Below are 19,554 nucleotides of genomic sequence, written 5' to 3'. Positions count from 1 at the left end.
TCGAAAGCTTTACCTTATCCATATGAGTAAGGCTGGGTTTACTCAGATGATGCAGCTCTTTCCCAGTCCTATTTTGAGAGCCTTCTAACCTAACCGGACTATTCATAAAGTTGCGTGGTAATGTATCCAACAGTGTTTCTTTGCTATTCATAAGGTTTTGCCTCGCCAATTCTTTGAGAAGTGGATGGTCTCTTCGTTCTTCCTAGTCTGTCTCAGTCTGTAAGCTGGGCTGATACCTGTGCACCATGTGCATCCCACTGCGTTTGAAACACCAGTGGCTCAGTCTCAAAACTCACATCAGCACGTCAGCACAGTAGGACAAACCAACAGACAAGTTTGTCTCCCTGTTGGAAACCTCTCGTACCAACCTTATATGGGTCCTTGCAGATGACTCCTTCTCTGTTTGGGTTCCTGGGCCTTTTAATCCCCTTTTTCCTGCTCTCCTGCCCCACTGCTTTTGGCATGCCTGAGTTCCCTCTCCTCACCTGGATCCTTGCGGCTGACTGCTCCTCTGTCCGGGTTCCTGGCTTTTTATCCCCTTTCTTATGGTCTCCTGCCCTGCTGCTTTGGGCGTGTCTGAGTTCCCTCTCCTCACCTGTATTGCTGCAGCTGACTGCTCCTCTGTCCGGGTTCCTGGCTTTTAATCCCCTTTCTCCTGCTCTCCCATCCTGCTGCTTTGGGTGTGCCTGGGTTCTCTCTCCTCACCTGGATCCCTGTGGCTGACTGCTCCTCTGTCCAGGTTCCTGGCTTTTAATTCCCTTTCTCCTGCTCTCCTGCCCTGCTGCTTTGGGCGTGCCCGAGTTCCCTCTCCTCACCTGGATCCCTGCAGCTGATTGCTCCTCTGTCCGGGTTCCTGGCTTTTAATCCCCTTTTCCCGCTCTCCCGTCATGCTGCTTTGGACATGCCTGGGTTCTCTCTCCTTACCTGGACCCTGCGGCTGATATATGTATATATAAAAAAACCAAACTCACTGCTGTTAAGTTGATAGGACTCATAGCGACCCCTCTTTGGGTTTCTGTGGTGGTATCTCTACGGAAGTAGATTGCCTGATCTTCCTTCCAAGGAGTGGCTGATGGGTTTGAACTGCCAGCCTTCTGGTTAGCAGTCAAATGCCATTTGAAACATACTGCTACCACTCCCTTATTCTTCTCCATTCCCTTTAGGAAATCTATGTTATTAGTTTCTTTTACAGGAGCTCTAGTAGCATAGTGCCTAAGGCACTTGACTGCTAACCAGAAGGCTGATGGTTCTAACCCACCAGCCACTCCTTGGAAGGAAGATGGGGCAATCTGCTTATGTAGTTTTACTACCTCGGCAACCCAAGGAGGGGCCGCTATGAGTTGGGTCCTGCTCGACAGCACATAACAACAACAAATTTCTTATACATCCTAATATTATTTCTTTGTGCAGAAATAATCAAATGTAAATACAAGTTCTTCTTCCTTCTTACACAAACAATAGTATATTATATATAAGTATATTTTGTGTTTTGATAAGACAGTATAATCTGGAGTTTTATAGGTCTCTCACTTATGCTCTCTAGATCTCTCTCTGCCCAGTAGCTGCTTTATATTTTGTTGTATGACTATGCCATAGCTGGTGTAACCTGCCCCTACTGGTGCCCTGTCCAGTTTCCAGTCTTTTGCTCTTAGCAGACATGCTGTAGTCACATATGTGCATCTGTATAGTTTCAGAAGTGAATTGCTGGGTTAAATGTACTTGTAATTTTGCTAGATATGACAAATTGCCCTCCATGTGTGGTCATATCATTTTGCACCTTTCCTTGTATCTCCACAGTGTTTGGATGATGCAAATGATATCAAGTGGTATAGTACCTAAGGCATTTGACTGCTACCTAGAAGGCTGGTGGTTCAAACCCACCAGCCACCCCTCGGAAGGAAGATTGGGCAATCTACTTCCATAGTGATGTTGTTGTTATGTGCCCTTGAGTTGGACCTGACCCATAGAAACCCCTCCTTGGGTTTCTGAGGCAGTATCACTATGGAAGTAGGTTGCCCAACCTTCCTTCCGAGGAGTGGCTGGTGGGTTTGAACCACCAGCCTTCTGGTTAGCAGTCAAGTGCCTAGGCACTACGCTACCAGAGCTACTGGTAGCCTCAGAAACCCAAGGAGGGGTTGCTATGAGTTAGATCCGACTCAGTGGCAGTGAGTTTGGTTTTGATTTTGGTTACTAGCTGTAAGGTTGGCAGTTCAAACTCACCCAGAGGCACCTCAGAAGAGAAACCTGGCAGTCTCTGAAAGCTCACAGCCTTGATATCCCTGTGGAACAGTTCTACTGTGCACACATGGAATCACCATGAATGGGAATCGACTTGACAGCAACCAGCAACAGTGACACCTGCATTTCTGTAGTGTTGTATGTCCAGCTTTTGGATTTTTGCCGTTCTGATGGGTGTATGATATTAATTTGTATTTCTCTTTTTTAGGAGTAAGATTTAGCATCTTTTCATATGTTTAATGATCATCTTAATGTATCCTTTACTTTTCCTTTGGTTTGCAAGTCCTTTTCATTATCAATTTCTGATTGTTCTCTCTATATTAGGGAGATTAGTCCTTTGTGATAAGAGCTGCTAATTGTGTGTGCGTGTGAAGTTAAAAAAAAAGGTTTTTAAAATTTTTCAAATGTAGCAGGTTTTTACACCTTAGAAGAAATGCACTGGGAAATCCTTAAAGGTAGAAGATATTATTCTGACTTGTTTGCTACCAATGTAAGGTGATAAAACACACTGCCATTGAGCCAGTTCAGACACATTGTGACCTCTGTAGGGTTTCCAAGGCTGTAAGTCTTTATGTAAGCAGACTGCCTCATCTTTCTCCCATGGAGCAGCTGGTAGCTTTGAACCACCGACCTTTTGGTTAACAGACTGATGCCTTAACCACAGTACCACCGGAGATACGAGGTGATGGTATAGCAGAATTGAAAGAACACAGAATTTGGAGGTTATAACCTTGTTAAAAGTAGCCTTGGTGGTGCAATGGTTAGGCACTGCTAACTTGTAGGACAGCAGTTCAAACCCACCATCTGCTCCAAGGCAGAAAGATGTGGCAGTCTCCTTCTGTAAAACCCTATGCGGTAGTTATGTTCTGTCCTGTAGGGTCACTACGAGCCAAAATTGACTTACCTGCAAAGGGCAAAGGGTTTAAACTTGTTAAGTTCTTCTAACTTCTGTGGAAGGAACCCTGTTAGTGCAGTGGTTAAGCATTCCACTGCTAACTGAAAGGTCAGCAGTTTGAACCCACCAACCACTCTGCAGGACAAAGATGTGGCAGTCTGCTCTGTGAAGATTACAGCCTTGGAAACCCTATGAGGCAGTTCTGCTCTGTCCTATAGGTTCACTATGAGTTGGAATCAACTCAACGGCAATGGGTTTTAACTTCTGTGTAAAGCAGATCATGTAATACCAGCTCTCATTGGACAATTATAAAGGTCAGTTCAGGTGAATTCTGTTGAATTGGCAAACTCTAAAATGTTAGACAACTATTTGCGTGTATGAGTTGGGTCCTACTCGACGGCACATAACAACAACAACAACAACAATGCTGTGCAGCTCTGGTCACCAGTCATCTTCTGCTGCCTACATCCAAGCACTAGATTTTCTGGAACTAGTGTCTCTAGGGCTCTGTGAAAATTACACAGTAAAAAGAAGGCAATTGCTTAATATTATGAAAATCTATTTGATACAGTCCTAGAATGAAGGTAACAACTGAAAATCATAAATGGGTTTAATAAATATGAAGAGGAAATGCTTTTTTCAGAGAGATTTCTCTTGTCCTTGGGGGAGATGGGGTGGAGGAGGACAGGAAAATGTGGTATATGAATACTGAGAAGAAAGCTCAGTAATAAGTGCCATTCTTTAGGGCAAATTACATAATTGAAAACTAAGTTTAAATGCCTTGAATTCATTAAGGTGGTTTCCCTGTAGGAGTTCACCCACTGCCTCATGCTTCAACTACCAAGAAGCCTGTTTAAGGAAACAGTAATTAAGATTGTTTATCTTAAGGCAATAATAGAGTCTTTGATGGGTTAAAAAAAAATCATTTCTGTTATATTCTCTATCTCTGTTATTTATTTTTAATTTCCTGGAGCTAGTACAGTCACATGGTTTACTATTCAAAAGCTCATACTTGTTGTAAATATTTATAGCATGCTTACTGTGTGCCTTGCTGTGTTAAGCACTTTGCATTTAATTCTCAAAACAACACTTAGGAGTTAGGTGTTGTTATCCTGATTTTGCAGACAAGGAAACTGAGGGACAAAGAGGTTAGGCATCTTGCCCAAACTTACATGGCTAGGGGGAGAGAAAGCTAGGACTTGAATCCCGGCTGACTCTAGAGTCCATACTCTTCGTCATCGTTCTGTTTTCACTGCTATGTATTAAATAGACCATTGAAAGCCTTTCTTTGTACCATCTTGTACTCCCTCAATCACCTAGTTTCCTATCCCAGAAATAGTGTTACCAGCTCATTGTATATCTTTCTAGAGATTCTCTATGCATATGTAAGAAAATTTGGAGTTTTTTTCCCCTCACTTGTCCTTTTTTATACATACAATAGCTTTCTATACACAATGTTGTGTACTTTTTTTCCCCAGTTATTCTTTGTTGTATCTGTACAGTGCTTGATTGTATGATTGTACCATAATTTATGTCATCATCCCATGTTGACAAACATTTAGTTTGTTTCTGGTCCTCTGCTATTCCAACTAGTGCTTCAGTGAATACCTTTTTGTACATAATTATTCTGTACCCTTGCAGGTGTATCTATAGGATTAATTCCTGGAAGTGTCATTGCTGGTTCAATGAGTTATGTGTGTTTGTACTCATCTCTTTTAGAGATACTATTAAAACCAAACATAGGTGATGGTTGTTTGTTTATTTTGGCTCTTTCCTTTTGCAACCAAAAGATCTTACACAGAGAATGAAGCTTTTGACCTTTTGGTGAAAATAGAAGTATTACTTTATCTGGTACAATTTAAGGGAATCTAAAATTAATTAATATATAAGATAATGTCTTGAATATTTACTTTGAAATTTGTTTATTTGTTATTACTGTACAACTGTTCTGGAAATGGAGGAAGAGATGGGGAAATCTTACCTTCAGGAAAAGCTATGAAATCCTGTTGAAGCAAGTTACCTTTCAACAGGGTGATTATGCGTGTCAGTAATCCTGGAATATAGTCATGAGTCTTGACTGCTTTGGTAGTGCTGACAAGGGTATAAAAGAATTAGTTCAGTGAATTTTGACTTAATGCATGTGTGGAGATGACAGGCAAACTCTTTTTTTTTTTTTTGTCAGTGGTTTTTTTTTTTTTCCCCTTTGGTATAGGGAGTTTCTAGCTTGTATATGTATATCAGAAAAGAATGAGTAGTGCTCATAATAATCAAAGAAAACATTTTGGGAAAAAAGTAGACCATATTTAAAGATTCTGTGGCTTTTAAAAGGGAGAAAGGAAAGAAACTATTTGTAATAACAGCAAAATCAAGGAATGCTAGCCAGGGGAAGAAGTTTGGTTGGCTCAGTGACCTGCCCACTCAGTGTTCCTTTTTCCTCAAAAGAACTTGCACTTGTCACCTTCAAATTCTGTTGGCACCTTTTGAAAGTTCTATCAGTTAGAGATATACTGTTCTTAAGCATGTTTATTAAAGTATAGAGTACATCTAGGTGGGTTAAGGAATACCATGAAGTAATTTAGACTAATTAAGATTGCATTTCTCTTAGTGCCTGGCGAAGGTAACCTATACTGTGCATACTTAATAGATAATTTGAGGTTATAGTATATTAAAGTTGGAAGAATGAAACCTTGATGGATAATTTTAGCCTGAGCCCATCATTTTATAGAGGTGAAAATACTGGACTAAGGTAAAGGAATGTGACTAGGATCAGTATTACTTACTTTGGACATGTTACCAGGAGGGACCAACCACTAGAGAAAGACATCATGCTTGGTAAAGTAGAGAGTCAGTGAAAAAGAAAGAGACCTTCAGTGAGATGGATGAACACAGTGGCTACAACAGTGGGCTCAAACATAGCAAGGACTGTGAGGATAATGCAGGGGCAGGCAGCGTTTCATTCTGTTATACATAAGTTCACTAAGAGTAAGAGCCAACTGGATGACACCTAACAGCCAACAGAACCCAGGTGTTCTGCATCTAGTGTAGAGCTCTGGGTGTTTTGCTAATGTGGTAGTGGCCCAAGGGCGTTGGGGTGTGATGGGTGGTACCTTGAGTGCCAAACACAAGGTTTACCAATTTTAGCATTTTACCTGTCATGACCCCGAAATCAGGAAAGGAGAAAGAAATTCTTTTTTTCATCTTGTTTATTTCATAATTCCCTGTTCATAGCACCCAAATCTCAGGCTGTATTGTGACTCATTCTATAATGTTTTGTCACTACTGTGTAAGTGTGTTATATAAAGCCTTCTGTGGTTTTTTGCTTGTAACTATTGTAACCATTTATAGCATTGTTTCAGTGTGTGTGGGGGGAACAATCTCAGAGTTACAAACGACCTACTTACTTTTACATAAACTTCTGATTGTCACTTTTGTCAGAGATTGGTTTCATTCAGGAAAATGTTAGAGACGTGTCAGCTACTTATTTTAGTCTTTTGACCTTCCGTCTGACATGGTAATCATCATGTTGGTCAATAATCCTATCCCACAATTCTAAAATCCTAAAATATTTGGGGGGTGTGTGTGGGGGGGAATTAAAACTGACCTGAACTGATGATGTGAGACTATTTATACCAATTGACGTTGAGTAGATTCTTAATCATAGCAACTCTGTAGGACATTTAGAGCTTCCCCTTAGGCTTTCCAAGGCTGTAATCTTTATGGAAGCAGACTGCTACATGTTTCTCCTGTGGAGTAGCTGGGGTGGGCTCAAACTGTCGACCTTTCAGTTAGTAGCTGTGGTGGTTAAGTTTGTATGTCAACTTGCATGGGCCTGATTGAGTGGCTGGGCCTGGTTGAGTGGCTGGGCAGCTGGATGTAGTTATTCCCCGTGGTGAGCTTGGTAATTAACTCCATGGTGGAATCTATTAGAGCAGCTGAGTAGCTGCTTTAGGGATATAATCTGCCTCCCGTATATAAGAAACAGCTTTGGGAATGGTCTCTAGCCTCTTGGCATGCTTGAATCCTGCATGTAGCCAAGTCATTATTCAACAGCCTGCATGCTCTTCTGATCTTGGGACTTCATCTGGACTTGAATTTGTGGCCTGCCACGTTGTAACACTGGGGCTGTGCCTTTTTACTTGTCAATCTTGGGCTTGTCAGCCTCAGTAGCTAGCAGCTGTCTGAATAAAGAAAAGCCTCCAGCTTCCATGGGCTGGGAGCAGGAGGCAGAGCTGAAGCTCAAGGTTGAGGGCTTTTATCCAGCCCCTAGAACCTGGCACTTTGAACTTGGACTTAAAGACTCCAGCATTCTAAGAGAATAAACTCCTATTCATTAAGGCCATCCCATTTGTGGTTTATTCCTGTCAGAGTGGCACTACGCACTGCTGTCGAGTCCCATCCGACTCATAGCGACACCTCCTTGGGTTTGCAAGGTAGTATCACTGCAGAAGTAGATTTCTCAACCTTCCTTCCAAGGAGTGGCTGGTGGGTTTCAACCACCAGCCTCTGGTTAGCAGTCAAATGCCTTAGGCACTACGCCACCAGAGTGGCACTAGTAACCAAAACAGTAGCCAACCACTGCTCCACCAGGGCTTGAGACTATTTATAGTCTTTATCTGATCTATTTAGGATAAATATTCATAACTTTGGCTAGTGTTTGATTTGTGGTTTGATTATACCCTAGACCCTGGAGGAGAGGTGTTAAAAATATATGGTATAAGAATCTAAAACTAAAAAAAAAAAAAAAATCTGTAACATCTGGCCTTAGGGATCTCAGTTAAGGGATTATGTGTCTGAATTGTTCTTTGATCAGTGAATTATGCTTTACAATGATAAAAAACACTTTCATACTCATTATCTATTTGTCCTGACAACCTTGTGATATAGGTAAGATAAAGAGTAATCGTTTTCCTGAGGAGGTCATCTGAATAGAAAATGGCATAGTTAGAATCAGAAGCCCCATTACCCTGTGAGTGCTAATCCATGTTCAGGCATCATATCCTCTGTGATTTGTGCCTCCCCTTCACCTTCACTGTATGGACTTGACCTCTCCATCTTTTAGGTTCCACATAAGACATAAAACATTTATTTCAGTACCTGTAATAATATAGTTTATTTACTTGTTTATATGTTGATCTTCCCATATAAGATTGTAAGTATTTTGAGGTAGGAACTAGATTTAGTTCATTGCTGTTCCTGGAATTTTTCATGATGTCTGGGTCATGCCAAGTGATCAAAATTGCATGAAAGGAATATTCATGCAGGAGTGTGCCTTTGAACTCTCATTACAGTGTGCTCTTTCCATTTTGCCACACTGCTGATGCTAGGTGTTGTTGTTGTTAGGTGTCTTCGAGTCATCTCTGACTCATAGCGACCCTATGCACAGCAGAACAAAACACCACCCGATCCCACGCCAGCCCCGTGATCCCTGCTATACTTGAGCCCATTGCGGCAGCCACTGTGTCAATCTATCTCGTTGAAGGCCTTCCCCTCTTTCATTGACCCTCCACCTTACCAAGCATGACATCCTTCTCCAGGGAATGGTCCCTTCTGACAACATGACCAAAGTAGGTGAGACAAAGTCTGGTCATTCTCACTTCCAAGGAACATTCCGGCTGCACTTCCTCCAGGAGAGATTTGTTAGTTCTTTTAGCAGTCCATGGTACTTTCAGCTTTCTCCTCCAGCACCACAACTCAAAAGCATCAACTCTTCTTCAGTCTTCTTTATTCGTTGTCCAGCTCTCACATGCATATGAGGCAATTGAAAATATCGTGGCTTGTGTCAAGTGCGCCTTAGTCCTCAAGGAGATATCTTTGCTCCTCAGCATTTGAAAGAGGTGCTTTGCAGCTGACTTGCCTAGTGCTTACACATTGTCTGGTGTCCTGACTGCTGCTTCCATTGGCAACGATTGTAGAACCAAGCAATGTGAAGTCTTTGACAACTTCAATCTTTTCTCCATTCCTCATGATGCTGCATACAGGTTCAGATGTGAGAATTTTTGTTTTCTTTATATTGAGATGTAATCCATACTGCAGACTGTAGTCTTCAATTTTCATCAGTAAGTGCCTCAAGTCATCCTCACTTTCAGTAAGCAAAGTTGTGTCATCAGTGTTTCACAGGTTGTTAATGAGCCTTCCTCCAATCCTGATGCCACGTTCTTCTTCTTATAATCCAGTTTCTCAGATTATTTGCTCAGCATATAGGTTAAATAAGTATGGGAAAAGGATACAACCCTGACACACAATCCCTTCTTGATTTTAAACCATGCAGTGTCCCCTTGTTCTGTTTGAACGACAGCCTCCTGGTCAACGTACAGGTTCCTCATGAGCACAATTAAGTGTTCGGGAATTCCCATTCTTCTCAATGTTACCCACAATTTGTTGTGATCCACACAATCAAATGCCTTTGCATAGTCAATAAAACACAAGTAAACATCTTTCTGGTATTCTTCGCCTTGAGCCAAGATCCATCTGACATTAGCAATGATATCCCTTGTTCCACATCCTCTTCTGAATCCAGCTTGCACCTCTGGAAGTTCTCTGACAATATACTGCTGCAACCGTTTTTGAATTATCTTCAGTAAGATTTTACTTGTATGCAATATTAATGATATTGTTTGATAATTTTCACATTCTGTGGGATCACCTCTCTTTGGAATGGGCACATATATGGATCTCGTCCAGTCAGTTGGCCAGGTAGCTGTCTTCTAAATCTCTTGGCATAACCCGGTGAGTGCCTCCAGTGGGGCATCCATTTGTTGAAACATCTCAATGGGTATTCCGTCAATTCCTGGAGCCTTGTTCTTCACCAGTTCCTTCAGTGCAGCTTCAACTTCTTCCTTCAATATTATTGGTTCTTGATCATATGCCATTTCCTGAAATGGATGAACATTGACCAGTTCTTTTTGGTATAGTGACTCTGTGTATTCCTTTCTTCTTCTTTTGATCCTTCCTGCATCATTCAATATTTTGCCCATTGAATCTTTCAATAATGCAACTCGAGGCTTAAATTTTTTCCTCAGTTCTTTCAGCTTGAGAAATGCCAAGCATGTTCTTCCTTTTTGGTTTTCTAACTCCAAGTCTTTGCACATTTCCTTATAGTAATTGGCTTTGCTTGAGTTGCTCTTTGAAATCTTTTGTTCAGCTCTTTTATCTTGTCATTTCTTCCATTTGCTTTTGTTTGTTGTTGTTGTTATGTGCCATTGAGTCGGACCCAACTCATAGTGACCCCTCCTTGGGTTCTGAGGCAGTATCACTACGGAAGTAGGTTGCCCAACCTTCCTTCCGAGGAGTGGCTGGTGGGTTTGAACCGCCAGCCTTCTGGTTAGCAGTCAAGTGTCTTAGGCACTATACTATCAGAGCTCCTGTCCATTTTCTTTAGCTACTCTTCACTCAAGGGTAAGTTTCAGAGTCTCTTCTGACATTCATTTTGGTCTTTTCTTCTTTTCTCGTCTTTTTAATAACCTCTTGCTTTCTTCATGGATGATGCTCTTGATGTCATCCCACAGTTCTTCTAGTTTTTGGTCATTGGTGTTCAATGCATCAGATCTTTTCTTTACATTTTTATTTAGATGTAATCCATACTGCAGATGTAATCCCTGGCTGCTTCTCTGCTCTATGGTCCCCTCTGGCTTTCTCCGGCTTTCCTGGCTGGTGCGGGTGGGACCTGGTTCGCTCCTCTTACCTGGATCCCTAGCTGAAGCTGTGCTCTGTCATCCCCTCTGGCTTCTGTTTCCCCTGCTGACGCTAGATATTTATTCTTTAATTCTCTGTAGTCCACAGGAACATCCAGTCTAAATCTCTTTTAATAAGATAAAAGTAACATTTAATTAGAATTATTTTTAAATATTTAGTTTAGCATTATGTGTCAAAGGTTCTGATGGGAATTGGAATTTTAAAGCACTTTTTACTATACTCTTAACCACAGGACACCATTTCAGTGGTGAAATTTTTGCAGTTCCTCTGAAATTAGAACAGGCAATATATCCAGTCTTCTACAAAAAGGAAAGGAAAGTCAACTAATCTGTTACTTTCCTGTTGGCCACCTTCCTGGAAGTACTAACCTAGCAAAAAATAAATGAATTCCAAATCCATTACCACTATCTATTTACATAATTTTTTTTCTATCTAGAAATAAATGGCATGTTGCTGGGTGGGAAATAATGTACATTATGTGCTGACAGGGTGAGAACTCTGATTGCATATTAAGCATAATTTCCCTATTTTCCTCCACCCCCATTCTTTCTTATTTTGAGCTAATAGTTTTTTGGGCCTCCTTAAGCAAATCTGAGAGGCTTTTGTTTGTTCTTAGAAACTTTTTTTTTGTTGTGGTTGTTGCTTTTTAAAGGAAGAGGGGAACTATGGGATTGGCAGAAAAAAAGAATAGAGTGTAAGAGTGGTTGGCAAAATTATATCATAAGTGGAGTTAAGTTTCCTACGAGCATGGCCTATGGTTTTTCACTGCTTTATCCCAGTGTCTGGAAGGCTTGGGTACCTAGTAGATGTGTAATTGTTGTTGTTGTTGTTATTTGCCATCGAGTCGGCCCTGACTACTAGCGACCCCTCCTTGGGTTTCCGAGGCAGTTATCACTACGGAAGTAGGATTGCCCAACCTTCCTTCCAAGGAGTGGCTGGCGGATTTGAACCACCAGCCTCCTGGTTAGCAGTCAAGTGCCTTAGGCACTATCCTACCAGAGCTTGTTAAATGGTTAGTATTTGCCAGTCCTTGTGATCCTTATTGTTGATTTTGTTTACATTTTACCATTTCTTTGATCATTTAAAGTTCCCTGTCATGCCTTACTCTTTAAACGTTCACATTCTTGGATCACAAGACTGCTTTTCAAATTTTTCATATGAATTTACGTTTGGCTATCAAGGTTACTTCCTTGTATGAGAACAAGAAGGAAGGACGTTTTCCAAATATTCTTCTCTTATAGATCATTCTTCAGCATGACCATACTTGTGCCCACTTCTGACTTGATTTCCATAAAAGCTCAAGAGACTCAACACTAACACTTGAACTGGTCTTAAAGGACATAGTAGCTCTTCCTGCAACAAATTATATACCAACTGCTCTCTCCCTTATTAGCCATGACTTCTGTAAGCCCAGGGAATGCAAGCCAATTCCACCTATGCCTTTGCCCTGAAAAAGATCTCAAACCACTTGAGTTCTTTTCTTAAAACACAGGTCAGATTGTGTCATTTTCTGTCTCAGTAACTTAGAATGGCACACTACTGCTTACAGGACCAGATATACATTCCTTGGCATAGTATTCAAGGTCTCACAAGTGGTCCCAGACTATCTTTCTGGCCTCATTTCCTATGTAATTCTTCTCCAGTGGACATATTCAAGACTTTGACATTGTACCATTTTGTACCATTTGTCTTTTTTGGTCTGTGCTGTGCACTCAGCCTGGAACAACTGTCTCCCCTGTTTATCCTGTGTCTAATCATTGCCATCTTTCATGGCTTCATTAGCTCCCATATTGCTTCCTCCAAGAGTTTTCTCTGTTTCTAGCTTTTTCTGTTCTGCCTTGTCCTCTTGTTTTTAAGACCTATATGATTGTCTCTTCCTCTAGATTTCTTACTCATTATATTGTATCCTCCTGAGTGTCTTATACGTAGTAGGTTTTCAATAAATATTAAATGCATAGACTAAATAAGAGGCTTAATTCGTCAGTTCATAAATTCTGAATTTATCAAATTTAAAATTGTGGAATGATGAAGTACAAGAAATATTGTATAAAAACTAGATTTATCAAACTTAAATCCATTTATTTTACTTAGAAGAGATTTACGTGTACTTGATAAGACATTCAAATAGTAGAAGGGTATGAAATGGGAAGCAGATTTCCCTGACTTATTCCCATTCCAGCTCTCTCAAAACCAAAAACCAAACTCACTGCCATAGAATCTATTCCAACTCATAGCAACCCCTCCTTGGGTTTCTGAGACAGTATCTCTGCAGAAGTAGATTGCCCCTTCTTCCTGGAGGGTTTGAACCGCCAGCCTTCTAGTTAGCAGTCAAGTGCCTTAAGCACTATACCACCAGAGCTCCTATTCCAGTTCTCTAGAGGTTGTTAATATTTAATTGTTGGGTAGTCTTTCAGAGTTTTTTATATACATATTATAAACTAAAAATAGAGCATTTGATAAACTTTTTTTTTTTAACTTTTTGTGATTTAGGTGAAAGTTTACAAAGCAATTTCATTTTCCATTTAACATTTCATATAGATTTTGTTCTGTGACATTGACTGCAATCTCCACAATGAAAAAACTCTCTTCCCACTTCCTCCCTGTGCTTACCTTTTCCGTGTGTCCTTCTTTCCTATGCATTCCTGTCTTCTGAGCTTTATCCCTGCACAAATACTGCCCTTCTGATCTCCCATGGTTGATTGTTCTAAGGAGGGCACCTCCCTGGTATAATCATTCACCTTGTAGGTCTGTCTTGTTTGGCTCAAAGATAAGTCACAGGAGTGAGTCCAGTTCCAAGCTCAAAGAGTGACTAGGGGCGATGGTCTCAGGGGTTTCAACAATCTCTAGCAGACCAGTAAGCCCGTTTTTTTTTTTTTTTCAATGGTTTTGAGTTTTGTTCTACATTTTCCTCCAACTCTATCTAGCATCTCCAGTTTTGATCCCTTTCCAAATGGTTGGCAGTGGTAGCCAAGCGTCATCTAGTTCTTTTGGTTTCAGGGTCATGGAGGCTAAGGTTCCCATGGTTCACTAGTCCCTTGGACTAATTGTGTATCCTTGATTTTCTTCAGTCGTCTTTGCTCTGGACGTGGAAAGACCAATTGTTGCATCTTAGATGGCCACTCACAGGCTTTTAAGACCCCAGTCACTACCCACCAATGTTGTTGTTGTTATGTGCTGTTGAGTCGGACCCGACTCATAGTGACCCCTCCTTGGGTTTCTGAGGCGGCATCATTACGGAAGTAGATTGCCCAACTTTCCTTCCGAGGAGTGGCTGGTGGGTTTGAACCTCTAGCCTTCTGGTTAGCAGTCAGATGCTTTAGGCACTATGCTACCAGAGCTCCCGACACTACCCACCAAAGGAGTATGTAAAACATTGTTTTTGTGTACTGTGTTAGCCAAATGAACTTGATGTCTTCTGTGACAGTTATCCCAAGCCCACAGGTCCAGTGATTCACTCCCTAAAGGTGTTTGATTGTAGCTAAGAAGTTATCATAACTTTACCCCGTGTTAGCTCTATTATATACATGGACATTCTTAAAGTACATATAAATACATATGTAGAAATAGCATCTGCCAAACCTATATATGGTAGTGGGTGTTTTCCTATTCACCAACTTGTACCTGTTCATCTTGCCTGTTTACCTATATATCCATTTGTAGATTAATATTTTTTTTTTTATTACTGATAATATAGTATTGGGAGCTCTGGTAGCATAGTGGCTAAGACACTTGCCTGCTAACCAGACGGCTGGCGGCTCAAACCCACCAGCCCCTCCTCGGAAGGAAGGTTGGGCAATCCTACTTCCGTAGTGATACTGCCTCGGAAACCCAAGGAGGGGTCGCTATGAGTCGGGGCCGACTCGACGGCACATAACAACAACAACAACAGTATAGTATTGCATATGTAGTAGTATTAACTTTTGTTGTCTGTATCGCTTGTGCAAACTCTCCATATCTTCCTTTTCCTTAATGATATTGTATTGGTCACCTGCCAATGATACTGCATTTATCTTCACCCAGTATTTGAAAAACTTTTGAATTCCTCAAGGTTGTATCTCTTTCGAAGAGAATTCCATTTTCTGCACTTAAAATCATTTGAACTATTGCTATTGCTTGTCGCAAATGAGGTAAATAATTCAGACTTTGGTCATTTGCTTTCCACTTTTAATGAGTAGTTCCAAAAATAAGGTCAGGTTTCAGTTCTAATCTAGGAAAATCTTAGCATCATGGAATTTCAAAACTGAAAAGCATCTATATAAGCATTTTGTTTAGATTTTATGGGGAAAAAAGAAAGACAAATCATCTTACTTTCTTCTCCCATAGCTTTGACCATAAAGTAAATAAATAATACCCTATCCCCTGATACCAAGGACACTGTTCTTTCTTTTCTTTCAAGAAAAGCAAAGCAATGAGGTAGTTCATTAAAATAAATTTCTGTGCAATAGTCTGATATTTTAAGGCAGAAGCCTAAAGCTTAGTTTTCATCTGAATCATACATAGTTGCCCTCAGAAAAGTGCTGGCAACTGTGGTTGATACTCCTAGAATCGCCACAATATCTGTTGGTTTGATGTGGAAGTGAACATGAATATGAACAGAATATATGAGGTATGTGATTACTAATAACTTAAACTTTGTTGACTGTGTACTGAGGAATTTCCATAGGTTGTCTTCTTTCATCTTCACAATAGGTCCTGTAAGTGCTGTTCAGGGAGCCAGAGCTGAAGTTTCATCCCAGTACTGTCTCATTCTGAAGCATTCCTTTAATCACCTTTGTCCTGCCTCTCTTTGCTTTACCAAATTCTCCTATAATTTCCTCTACTAATATTAGGGGTGGTAAATGTCAGACTTATAATTGTTATGGCAAAGTTATATTGTTATGGAAGAAGAATAGCATTTTACTAAAGTTTTGTAAAATACTTTCAAGCATCTGTGTAAAATAACTGAACAATCTGGCATATATACTTTCCTGTATGCATACCTTTTATTTCTATCTTTTTTTCATTTCACTGCTGTCAAGTTGATTCGACTCTTAGTGGCCCCTCCTTGGGTTTCCGAGGTGGTATCTCTATGGAAATAGATTGCCCAATCTTCCTTCTGAGGAGTGGCTGGTGGGTTTGAACTGCCTGCCTTCTGGTTAGCAGTCAAATGCTGTAGGCACTATACCACCAGAGCTCCCTTTTTCTCATTGGAAAATAAAAGAGTTATTTAGAAAGGTGTTGTAGTCATTACTAAATTTTAGCTCTTTTTAAGTATCTGTTTAACTGATACTTTAATCAGTGTTAACCCCTAAAATAAGGACTGTATAGCTTGTCTTGTAAATTGTAATGCTATAAAGTTGGCCCTTTACCAAACATGATGTAATTTTCTAGTGATTGGCCTTTCCTTATGACATATTCGAACCAAAGTCTTGATATTCTTGCTTCTAAGGAGCCTTCTGGTTGTATTTGTTCTACAACTGATTTTGTTTGTCCATGTTATATTCAATGTTCTTTGCTGACACCACAGTTCAAATGCATCAGTTATTAGCCCAATAATCCCTAGTAGATCATGAATTTCATGAGAGCAAGGACCAAGTCTGTTTGGTTAGTTAACTGCTGAATACCCAGCATCTACCCCAGTACCTGGAACATCCAAAACCAAAAAAAAAAAAAACAAACTCACTGCCATGGAGTCAGATCTGACTCATAGCGACCCCTCCATGGGTGTCCAAGGTGGTATCACTGCGGAAGTAGATTGCCCAGTCTTCACACAGTCAAACCAAAAAAACCACTCAATGCCATCGAGTCTTGTAGTGACTCCCATTGGGTTTCTGAGATGCTAGATCTTTATGGAAGTAGATTGCCCCATCTTCCTTCTGTGGAGCAACTGGTGGGTTTGAACCACCAACCTTCTGGTTAGCAGTCATATTCCTTAGGGACTATGCCACCACAGTGCCTTTGGAACATAGTAGGTACTCAAATATGTGTTGAATGAATTAATGAATCGGTAAATGAATATACCCAAAGCAGTACATTTTCAATGATTACCCTTTCCTTAGTTCCTTTATTCCCATGTCATGTATTATTCAAGAACAAATCTGTGTTTTCTTCAGAAAAACTTTGTCCCAATAGTTTTTGGTTTGCTTAGGAACAAGCATGCTTCCTATATTGCTAATAGTTATTGATAGCAATTCAGATTCTGTTCAGTGATGCATTTGGATTTCAAAATCTCTGTATCAGAATCTGGAGCTGTGGTAATTCAGTGGTTAAGGCATTCAGCTGCTAAGCGAAAGGTTGGTGGTTCAAACCTAACAGCCACTTTGCGGAAGGAAAAAAAAAAAAAACAAACTCACTGCCATTCAGTTGTTTCTGAGTCATAGCAACCCCTCCTGGGGTTTCCGAAGCAGTATCTCTATGGAAGTTGATTGCCCAGTCTTCCTTCCAAGGAGTGGCTGGTAGGTTTGAACCGCCAGCCTTCTGGTTAGCAGCTAAATGCCTTAGGCACTACACCACCAGAGTTCCCTTGAGAGAGAAAGATGAGGCAATCCACTTCTGTAAAGATTTACAGTCTTGGAAACCCTATGAGGTGGTTTTGATACGTCCTATTTTATCTCTTTGCATTGGAACTGAGTTGATGGCTGTGGGTTTTTGGTTATCAGAGGCAGCCATAATAGAGGAAAAGGAGTAAGTTTTAGGATATGTATTTTCTGTCATTTTGACCTGAGCATGGGTGGGTTGGATGAGAGAGGAAGAGAGTAGAAGACTGTTGACTTCCCCCAGATGGTTTCCTGCCCAATGACAAAGTAGCTTGAATATTCCTGTAGTTCAGGTGTTTACCCTTAGAGCCTAGGTATCCAAATTTATCCTCCCTGCATGTCTGAGATTTCTGCTGTCCTCTGTCCCAAACTAGGAGCTCTGGTAGCATAGTTCCTAACCTAAGGCATTTGACTGCTAACCAGAAGCCTGGTGATTCAAATCCACCAGCCACTCCTCAGAAGGAAGGTTGGGCAATCTACTTCCGTAGTGATACTGCCTCAGAAACCCAAGGAGGGGTCACTATGAGTCAGATATGACTCTGCTTCAGTGGGTTTGGTTTGGTTTGGTTTTCTGTCCCAGACTAGTTTTGAAAACATAGGTACTTTCTTTCCAAAGATTTATTTAAAGCAACCATCCCAAACCTTTGTCATGGAAACTGACAGTATTTTTATGGCCCTCGTGAGTCCACAGACAAGACTTCCTACCCCAGGCTTGCTAACTGTCCTAGGTCTGAGGGGATCACTCTCTCTGCCCACTTACGGCCTTTTGATGTGCACACAAGTACATCAGTTGGGAAGCTTACTCATTGGAGATCATCCCAAATGTTGCAGGTAACATAACTTCTTTCTTCCTTTCAATCCATAGTTGGTCATGTTCGGAATTTGACCTGAATGAGATTCGCCTGATCGTTTACCAAGACTGTGAAAGGAGAGGCAGACAAGTCTTGTTTGATTCTAAAGCTGTTCACAAGATTGAAGAGGTGGCAGCTCAGGTATGAAATGCTGATTTGCTTTCATCTTTTTTGCTTGTACTTTTAACCACCTCTCTGATCAGTCATTTATTAATTGTTAATCTTCTCTTTGGGCTAACCTAGACAGCGCTATTAATAGTTCAGAAGAAACATAAGCGAAGGCTCAAGCTCCCTTACCCCCCAGGCATCTTTGTAGTCTCAGTAACAAACGCAGGTAAAACAGGTAGCAAGTAATCATGACAGGCACCAGGCAGTTTATTATACATATTACTAGAGGTGAATTTGCTGGTGAGTTGGAATCCAGAGGGATTTTGATGCCAAGTGTATGACATGTAATGGGAAAATGGAGAACTCTAAAATTCATGAAGTGTTACTCTGAAGGGAAAGTAATGTATTATTTTGTCCAGTATTTTTCATAGATGTTAATAGGTATTACATAGCACTGGTTTAAATGAAATTAAATAGCTTTCTTTACTATAGAGCTATATATTGTATATGTTAAGATGCATTGTCAGCTCCAAAAGGGAGTGTTTCTCAAACCTATCTGGCCAAGAAAGCTTAAATTTTATTTCTTTTTCTTTGTGGAGGGTACAAGAGGTGGGTGTGGGGAGAGAGGGATTGGTGGGGATGGGTAGAGTGAGGACAGGCCAGCTCTTAATTCTGTGGAGCAAGAATAGTACAGGTAAAGTCACATGTCTAAGATGAGCAGCAGAGTCTGGTCCACCCTAGTCCTCTGGTTACCAGTCCCTCCAGTAAACCAGCTGCTATGAAATCAGTTCTGACTCACGGCACCCCCATGTGTGGTAGACTAGAATTGGCTGATTTTTCATACGTAGGCCTTTCTTCCAAGGAAATACTGGGTGGACTTGAACATCCAACCTTTTGTTTAGCAGCTGAGTGCATTAACTGTTTGTACATAGTCATACCATGCTGTACTTAGTCCAACACCAGTGCATGGTAATTATACATTGTCATGAATTTCATGGTGCTTCCAACATTTATTTAGTTGTCTACAAGTTAATTAAACAAATAAATCCATTTGTACTGATTCTTTTCATGTTCAATGACATGCCATTTACACTGACCGAAGTCTGCCTGGGTAGCAAAAATGATTTGCATTCAGCTATTAATCTGAATTAATAGCAGTTTAAGCATAGGTACTGAAACAAGGCGGGCTTGTGCTTACTCACTGATCTGCACTGAACACGTTCCCTTGTTACCCTACCGAGAGGGACCAGGTCTT

General features: G+C 40.7%; 1 protein-coding gene across 1 annotated transcript in view; it reads left to right on the top strand.

The window, feature by feature from the left end:
• FNIP2 (folliculin interacting protein 2) overlaps positions 1-19,554 on the top strand; it is a 145,275-nt gene that overhangs the window by 9,945 nt on the left and 115,776 nt on the right. The window contains exon 2 of the mRNA XM_042782404.1: positions 18,206-18,332. Within this exon, the coding sequence (XP_042638338.1) occupies positions 18,206-18,332 (127 nt within the window). The remainder of the gene's footprint in view (positions 1-18,205; positions 18,333-19,554) is intronic.

The sequence above is a fragment of the Orycteropus afer genome, unplaced genomic scaffold (assembly GCF_000298275.1).
Source record: "Orycteropus afer afer isolate SDZICR_OR568_19922 unplaced genomic scaffold, OryAfe1.0 scaffold00305, whole genome shotgun sequence".
NCBI lineage: Eukaryota > Metazoa > Chordata > Mammalia > Tubulidentata > Orycteropodidae > Orycteropus > Orycteropus afer.
The sequence above is the reverse complement of the archived record's forward strand: the minus strand, read 5'-3'. Positions and strand labels throughout refer to the sequence as shown.